The 9426-nt window shown below is 37.1% G+C and overlaps 1 protein-coding gene across 1 annotated transcript in view; it reads right to left on the bottom strand.

Annotated features, from left to right (window-relative positions):
* LOC107713095 (disabled homolog 2-interacting protein-like) overlaps window positions 1-4433 on the bottom strand; it is an 11103-nt gene extending 6670 nt beyond the window's left edge. The window contains exons 1-7 of the mRNA XM_016518525.1: window positions 3672-4433; window positions 3123-3265; window positions 2859-2937; window positions 846-913; window positions 641-726; window positions 378-504; window positions 158-256 (exon numbers count right to left, since the gene is read on the bottom strand). Coding sequence (XP_016374011.1) covers window positions 158-256; window positions 378-504; window positions 641-726; window positions 846-913; window positions 2859-2937; window positions 3123-3265; window positions 3672-4218 — 1149 coding nt within the window. The 5' untranslated portion in view covers window positions 4219-4433. The remainder of the gene's footprint in view (window positions 1-157; window positions 257-377; window positions 505-640; window positions 727-845; window positions 914-2858; window positions 2938-3122; window positions 3266-3671) is intronic.
* Between the last annotated feature and the right edge of the window lie 4993 nt (window positions 4434-9426).

The raw sequence follows: 9426 nt of genomic DNA, 5'->3' as shown, positions 1-9426 counted from the left end.
AAGGTCTTTTGCTTCATTAACCCAAAGACTCAGTGAGTACTCAGTACGCTCACAGTTGTCCTGAAGGTAGACAGTATAAAACATTATCATTATTTATAACAAGTACAAAATTAATGACATATTTTGATGGCTCTTTAAGCTAAAGAATATTCTGTACCTTATTTGGATGAGCAGCACGACGCAAGTCTTCAATCCAGCGGTCTCTTTCTGCAGCTGAACTGCACCCAAAGCAGTGGTTATTCTCTGAGTTGATGACCTTTTATGAGTTACACAATGAAATGCCCGGAAAAGAAGTAATTGGTTTGGATTATGGATTGACATAAAGATCAGAAAATTGAAACATAGTTTGTACTTTAATATGCAACAGCGATGTTTACCTGAAAACAGTACTTCTCCCCTAGAATCGAGCTGTGGACTGGCCTGATGACGGTAGCCTGGTCTTCACTAAGATCCAGGCTTTTTGCCGCACTGACTGGAATGGATAAAGATTCTCTGGAACCATACCTTGATAGAAAGTGTGAAAGACTGGTAAACGGCATATCATATAAAACCATCAGATGATATGTTTGATCCAGTTGACATTAATCGGTACTACAGAGTCAGATCAGTCTTTTTCTATATTATAAAAATTATCCTCCACCTTCCAGCAACACTTAGTCCTACAGTATTGAGCTGTGTGCTGCTTTTCCTTTTATCATCACCTTGTAAGCGGCGCTTGATTAAATTCTAGCATGAGAATGAAAGAAAAGGATTGTCATGGGAAAATACATATATGTATGCATGCATTTTGTTCAGCAACAGTTTCAGATTGTACAGATTTCTTAGAAATATTAATTTATACTAACTCTGACGCCACCATCATGCCCTTTTATTTTGGTACCACTCTGGGGGACCACAGGATCTGGGTTTAGCTCTAAATAGAGAAAGAGAACACGTTCTATATTAGATGATCACTTTGATGCCACAGTATTCCTCTTTTGTCTGTAGTGAGCACTGAAGGTGGCCTGTCCCTTTTCTTTTGAAAAATGTTCCATAATGCAATCATTGATCATTTACGCTTAAATGATCAAATGCATGTATGTCTTCCTGTTTATTTTGTTCTGGTGGGATAAAATACTGCAGAAAGAAATAATCTCAATGCAATCGCAGATTCTGAAACCATGGCAGGAAGCATAGTCATTTCCTTCCTTCTATGTGCATCAGATCAATAATTTCCAGTTTAACAGAAAATTTAACTATGTTACTGCAGTTGAATTCTGTTAATACAGAACAGAACTGAAATCTAGGGGCTTATTTAATTTTTTATGTCAAAAATTAGCTTTTACTTGTTCATCCATGTGCCTTTATGAAAGCTGGAGACCAGACAAGCAGTATTATGCAAAGCATGTGATCCCAATTTTTGGGACTTACATGGTCAGACTGGTCAGACTTAAGGGTGCTTAAGTAAATCACGATTACAAAAGCAGCAGCTGTAAAAATGAGTTTGGCAGCCTTGGCAGCCTATTAACGTTTTGTGTCTGACAAAGTCTGACACTTTGCACTTTGTCATACATTTTCAAAGCATATGAAGTAGGCTAACTAACTTGCAAAAAATGAAAAAGTGCAACCTGAAAAATCACAACAAATTGAATTCTTTCAGCAACTGCTGGAAATAGAAATGAAGCTAGAATTTATTGAAAGTCTGCCAAAGCCAATTGTGATGCATGACCTGGTATTAAAAGCACAAAACATAAAAAAAAAAAAAAAATAGTATGGCTTCAACTCCTTTCAACATATTTCCCACATATAGTCTGTGTTCAACACCCAATGTCCATCATGGTATAGTCAACAACCTTCTTTTTAGGAGTTTTTATGTTTTACAAAACTTGACTTATGCTTCCCTATGTTCCATCACAATGTACATATTTCCAAACTTAAGAAGGTAGATGTCTTATATGATCTTCTAAATTACCAGATCAAAATGCCATTAAGTATTTATGGAAGCACAGAAATTGGTAAGTAAATTAACCTACAATAAACTACATTGTATTTGAAAGCACTACTCATAATATATCTTTGTGCTTTGCTGAACAACTGAATTAACTGAAAATTAAGATCAGTATAAACTCCTTAGATTTGTTTTAATGCTGATTAAATTTCACATGCATTAAACCCTCTGGCAAAATGATCGGATTGAATCATTTAAGAAGGCAAAGTTAAAATCATTTTGCTTACCTAGTGCCCCTCCACATACAATCCAACGCCTGAAACCCATGCTTTGGAGTAGCTTAGAATCATTTTTTTTCCTTTCAGAACATTAGACTTATAAATGCCCTTTTATGGTTTTCTTTATTATTATTTTTAATATAAGGGTCCTGCATGCTTATTTTGAGTGAACTAGACAGCACACCCCATCAGTCTCAGTCGTCCTCTGGTATGGAACACCCAGTTACGATATCATCTTCAGACACTCAAAGGAAGCAATTTTACAAGCACACGCACACATAACCATGCCAGCCATTTCCTCTGTGAATAAGTTATCTAGCTTCTCTTTAGTTTTTGTCAGGCAGTCATTGGCTAGATAGAGACAGATAATCTCTCTCATCTCTTGAAGTCATCTCCAGCTTTTAAACTGTCAGGGCACAGCGAGCTTTAGACCGTCACTACATTCAAGTGTACTGCAATCCCCCCAATGCTCTTCACAAGATAATGTTCACATTTGTTCTTATGAGGCCAGTTAGATAAACATAAAAGTGGATCAGAAAGTTCTGAGCAAAGCTCTAATGTCATTTGTTTGCAGATGTTGTATATAATGCAATGACATTTAGACATTTTCAAGTTTGGCGTCTTTGTGTAAACCCAAACTCTGTGATACTGACCAGTATGACTTCCACTGATGTTCTGGAGACTCAGGCTGGAGAGACAACTGCTGGCCCGGTTCTGTACCCTCATCAAAGGCTGAAATAAATTCAAAAGATAATGATATAATGGCAGCATTATTTAACCTAAAATCAGATAGCATTTCCAAACAAACTGGACTGATGCTTCAAAGTCAGTTTAAGGGCATACATCCAATACCTTAATCTATTTAAAGTATAATGTCTCATCTGTTGGCATTGTTGAATGTGTGTGTTGTTCATTACCTCCTCCTCACGTGGGATAAGGATCTGTCCATCTTGAAGAAAGCAGTTGCTAATGTCCCAAATGGGAACGTCTTGTGGAGGGGCCCAGGAGAGGCGAACAGGCTCTTGGACCACATTCTCAGGATCACACTTGTGTTTGTCTTCTCATAAAATGTAAAAGAGTTTACATGCAATGTTTTAATTTAAAAAGCCTATAAGCTGCAAAGACAAAACATGCTACAAGGAATTTGGAATCCAATTTCAATATCATAAGGGCTTAATTAGTTAAAGTAATGATAGCAGTCCTATCAGTCCTATTAATATACAATTACATGTTTAGGTCTGTAGATTCTATACTTTGTTTATTGTTACATCTCTGACATCCTGTTGTGCTCTCATTCTTTAGCGCCATTTAGTGGCATCTGCATGTACAATCTTACTTAGAAAGTAAGTCTACACTATCCAACAGTAGAGGTCTTTCTAAGGAACAATAAACCTTCATAATGGTTTCAACTTTATTCAAGCTTATATGTTTTGTAGAACATTTAGCATTAAAAATAAAGCTCTTACCATGCTCTGCAATGGCAGTACTCTGTAGACGCTGTCTCTTGAACTTCTGTGAGACCGTTTGCAGGTACTTCCTTATTTTACCCCTCTGTGTTGTGTCCTGGACAGTGGACCCAGATGCCTGTGCGCTGGAGGACCCAGATGCAGAAGAGGAGGACATGACCGAAGACAAGAGGGACCCTGGTGGCTCTGAAAGAGCTCTGCGGAAAGGGTTTTTCCTTGAAGTTGCCGGCTTGTCTGGTTTGGATGGGCTTTCACTCCCTCGAGTTGCAGTCGAGCACTTTTCCCCCGCGTCTTCACTCAGAGCTTTGCGCCAACTCTGCATTTTATTCCATTTGTTTGAAGACCCTTTCTCTAGCCTTTCAATAGTCCCCTGTGTCACTGTCTCATTCTTGGCCCCCGTGAGCCACTTGTACGTGTTGAGTAGCTTGCCATCCTCTGGTTGTCGTGGGTCTTGATCAACTGGACTGTTCTGCTCAGGAGACAGTTCCATGTCTTCCTCAGTCTGTGGTGCTGATTGCTCAGCACTTGGATCTTTGTTTGTACCCATTTGATTCCTTCTCCGTGACCCAAATTTCTGGGTGTTGGATGCTTTTTTTTATAGAATGCAAAGTCTGTATTTTCTTGTAGTAGCTCAATGAGTAGGGTTTCCTCTGCACTTACCAGTTCTAGAGGTCTTTAAACGTCTTGTATCTTCAATTTCGAGTGCTTCGGATCTCATCATCTGCTCTCTTCACCTATTGGCTTGTTTGAATTGATGCAACCTTTGTGGTCCTCAGCTCTTGTAGGTATGAGGCTTTTTTTCGGTGCGTACTTGTCGTCCAGTATTCAGGAAGCCAGTCAGTTTGTGGGTGGGGAAATCAGGTTAGGTTTACAGGTTGAAGGAAGACTGAGAGATGAGGATATTTCCCAGACTGACCCAACTAGTGCAAAATTAGAGTGCTATGTTCGTTTTATTTATGGAACATCTAGAGAGCATAATCTTTCATTTGATCATGTTTTGTTCTCATTTGTGTACATTCTATTTGAGTTTGAACTGAATTGGTATGGTTGTGGCTGGTAAAATACTTATGAATATCGTAGCGTAACATGATCAAGATTCGATTTTGTTAATTAAACATAAACAGAGTTGACAGTTTAACCTAAATACCTTCTTGTTTTGTTCAGTGACGGTTACATTTCCTGTCACAACAGCAGCTCTTCCTGTCTCACTCTGGGGCCTGCTATGAAAACCGCTTCCTGTTGTGGTAAAGACTAAAGTAATCTTGTCAACCCTTCCTTCAATTTAAACTGTCACATACAAAATTCAACATATAAGATTTGAGATCACCTTGTTTATTTTGGCACACGTAATTCTCACTTACATAAAGTACAGTAACATTTCATGGTTTCATACAGACTCCCAACCAATGTACAAAGTAATGCTAATGTCCTGTTTTATGCTGATAACCTCACATTTGTACATTACACCCTTACATTACAAGTGCCAACCTTTTAACTTTTAAAATATATTTCAAATTAAATGTACATTTAAAATGAAGTGTATTTATCATACTAATTAGTGGGTTTCATTGTTGTGGTTGTTAAAGCTGTCTTGCACTGTCATGTCAGTGTCAGCAGATGTCCTCGTTGTTACTTAAAAGGATCCGTATCCTGTGAATAACATGGTACAGACACAGATTGATGTGTCAGTTAGGATGACAAGTATTTCCAGCATTAAACTTCTAAATTTCTGAGTATAGCATCCTACATGCTTTGTAGTGTTCCCAGGTTGTTATCTCAGAATACAGTGAATCCCCTGGACAGTTCTGGTTGCTACTACTAGTCTGTGTCCCAGAATGGTAAAATTCTTCTGCAGAAATCCGTTGCTCACTCCACATTTGACCAGATGATGGTGCACTAGCTCCATGTCATATTGGGAGGGTAAATGAGCAGTGTAGCTCCCAATGAAAGCAACACCATACCCAACAGTATTACGTCCTTTAGTATGAGCCCCTACTGACATCCAGCCTCGACCTTCGTAGATGTAGCCATCAGACCAAACAACAAAGCTTGGAGAGATAGCCAGATACACATACTCTTAATACTTACAAATGATTCTGACTGTGATCTTTTGCATGCATTCTACTCAAAGAAAACAAATTAGGGACAAATATGGTTATAAATGCGCTGATCAGTTTGTACAAAAACCACAAAGTAGGTCAATTCCACTTTTAAGCATCTGACATTTTATGCATGTAAACATTATAGCTGTTCTAAAACCAGCTGCGGGTTTCTAAGGCAGCATCCTAACTAACATGTAACCTCATAAGGAACTGTTTTGAAATGCTCTACATAGGCAGCAACTTTGTCATTGTTCTAAAAGTGCTCCTCACTTAAAGGGATAGTTCACCCAAAAATGAGAATTTGGTAATTAATTACTCCCCCTCATGTCGTTCCAAACCTGTAAGACCTTTGTTCATCTTCGGAACACAAATTAAAATATTTTTGATGAAATCTGAGAGCTTTCTGACCCTGCATAGACAGCAACTCAACTACCACGTTCAAGGCCCGGAAAGGTAGTAAGGACATTGATAAAAAAGTCCATGTGACATCAGTGGTTCAACCTTAATTTTATGAAGCTACGACAATACTTTTTGTGTGCAAAGAAAACAAAAATAACGACTTTATTCAACAACTTATTTTCTTCCGTGCCAGTCTTTGATGCGTGTTCATGAGAGTACCATGACGCATGCGTGTGCATTCCTCTGCTTGTAAACAAGGTGCAGCGCATGCTGGTTCTACGTCAGAACGCCGGCTCTTGCATCAGCAGCACCACACGAATGCGTTGTGGTACTCTTGTGAACGCGCATCGAAGACTAACACGGAAGAGATGAAATTGTTGAATAAAGTCGTTATTAGGGCTGCACGATTAATCGAATGTGATTGTCATGCGTCAACTTATTCTACCATACTAGATTCTATCATTCTTGAGCATACTAATACTCTAATGAGAGTTAGTTGGCATGTAGTTGCAAAGTTGCTTATAGTCGATTGATTAAGGGGGCCATCAAAATAAAATGTAACCATATAAAACATTGCATTTTTTTCAGTTGGAGTATTCAGCTCACATCAATTAATTAACATTAGCTCCACAGGAAACACTCAAATAACACTCAACATCTAACCACTCACAAGCTGTAGTAAGATACTGTGCAGATCTTAAATAAGCAATGTCAAGATATGATACAGTCCATTATTCTGTAAATGAAGTAGATTTGATATGGTGTTCATTGTGTGTTATAAATAATCATACTCTTAAACGTATAACCACAAATACGTAAGTATTATGATGTATTATAACTGTTGTTATGATTATTCATGAGTTGATATAACATATTATAAGTTTTTTTATAATGCATTATGCATTCATTATAATTCCTTAAGAATACCCTTATAATGTATTATAAATACGGGCTTCATAGAAAGTGTTACCAAAATATCTTAACTTTGTGTTCCGAAGATGAACGAAGGTCTTACAGGTTTAGAACATTATATTGTACACACAAATATTGGATAAAATAATAAATTTTTAATTTAGCTAAGCTATTTCCAGTATTGAATGAAATATAGGATTACCTCGTCTGCCATTTTGGGTTTATTTTTCCACTGAGATTAAGCAAAGCTGCATCCGAATATGCAAACTTCCCTACTATATAGGCTAAACATAGTATGTTAAAGAATAGAATGTCTGAATTCACAGTATTCATAAAACGAATGAATTGCACATCCGATTGAAATTTTACTATCCCATGAGGCCATGGGAGAGGATTTGTAAATGGCACTGAAGCAACACATCTGATGTATATATGTGTTGATTTCCAAGAGCAGCTAAGAAATTCTTCCCTCTTGCGGACAAGAGTAGCAAAAGTGTTGATATTAAAGCTAATTTTTAGATGAAAAGGCTAACGCTCCTTTGGAAAACTAGCTTCTACTCACTGAACACTGTGCAGTATATACCTTTTATTGCATAGTAAGTGAAACAGTGGACGTTATTCAACAAAAGCTTTAAACGGTAGTACTGTATGTTTCACGCACACAGAAAATGTGAATACTGTACTATTTACTGCAGAAATAGTAGGTGTAGTATGTTAGAATGCTAGCCAAAGTTTTCTACCAATAATGCACTACTTGGATCCTTTTTGAGAGTTTGCTAATAATACTTACCATTGTTTTGAGAAACACCTTTAGCATGCTATTTGGTGCGCAAGTAATGATTTTATTCTTGTTTAAAATAAATAAATAAAAACTAATCATTTAAACATGTTTTAGTAAGTTTTATTTAAAGGGGTTCTTAAGGTGTGCTTTAAGGTTAAATATCTCACCAAACAAATACTTTTTATTTGCATTTTAGCATGTAAAAATGATTTAAAGACACAAAAAGTTTTTCCCCCCAGATTTTATTTCATGTGCATGTGGTTTCACAAATTAATAGATAAAGTGACTAAATCCAAAGACATGTCATTCCCAACATACTGTAAATTGTTTGTGAAAAAAAAGTGAAATTAATGGAAAAATAAAATTTTATATATATATATTTATATAATTTCAAAGTTCTTTTACAGGCATTTTCTGTCAATAGACATCTATTTGACAGGTTGGATTTTAATTGCTTTCAGTGTGTCTATTTAAAATATTGAAATATTTGTAGGAGAATGAAATGAAATCCATAGTATTTGTCTGTTAAAAAGTCTTGTTTTATATAATACTTTTAGCAAACATTCAGAAGGAACGTAAAACACTTTAGAAAATTAGAGTTTTCCAAGGTACCTGACTGTATGATAAGGAAGTAATGTTTTGTAAGTTTTATAATTATGTTTCTGGCATGACACACACCTTCATTGATAGGTTAAATTTAGGACGCTTTCTTGAGGCTGCAGTCTACATCTCAACCACATTTACTTGGTGTCTCTATAGTAATGAAAATTAAAGGCAGAGTAAGTGATTTCTGGTAGCCAATGTTGATAGACTTTAGCTGTTGTAGACACGGTGTTACTCACCTACTGAGAAGAAACATAGCAACCTCGGCGTCCGATCGCAGGCCTCCGCTCCTTGAGTTCTCTCCAGCGCTGGAAAGCTGATCCGATATTTACATGGGTCCTACTTCTTGCCTTATCGTTCCGCAGACGTTTTCCTCTTTTGTTTTTTTATCCGCCATCTCTATCTTTCTGTCGCTCGGCTCGGCTAATGTCCGTCCCATGCACTGAAAGCTCTCTCCTCCACATCACGAGTAGACACGCCCCTTATTGCTGATTGGCTACAAGTTTGTTTTGCTATTCGGCCCGAATCAGTTTTCTAAAGTGTTTTTGAAAAATCACATACCCTGCCTTTAAGTAAACTTGACACCATGACACTCTAGTTATTATTGTTGCAAAAAAAAAATGTCAAAGTGTCCTCCAGAATTGCTCCGTAAATTTGATCAGAAAATGTCCAAGCTGTATGTAATGCAGGAATATATACCAAATAAATGAGAAAGTGCAGTACATTCAGGGACAGTTATGCAGTACAAAACAGTGAACAGCCATTTACCCACAGTTGAGACATAAAAATTCAGATGGTCTTTTACCCAAGACCCGAGTGAGGGAAAATACTAGGTCTTAGGACCACCAGGTTTCATTCAAATGTTTAAGAATAATTAAAGAACCTGAAAAAGGAATAGCAGGTCTCATGATGCTTTACTGGAATATGAGCAAAATTGAGGGTTGTGGCAAATGAAATA

This window comes from Sinocyclocheilus rhinocerous, unplaced genomic scaffold (assembly GCF_001515625.1).
Source record: "Sinocyclocheilus rhinocerous isolate Xijiao unplaced genomic scaffold, SAMN03320098_v1.1 scaffold1982, whole genome shotgun sequence".
NCBI classification, from domain to species: domain Eukaryota; kingdom Metazoa; phylum Chordata; class Actinopteri; order Cypriniformes; family Cyprinidae; genus Sinocyclocheilus; species Sinocyclocheilus rhinocerous.
The sequence above is the reverse complement of the archived record's forward strand: the minus strand, read 5'-3'. Positions and strand labels throughout refer to the sequence as shown.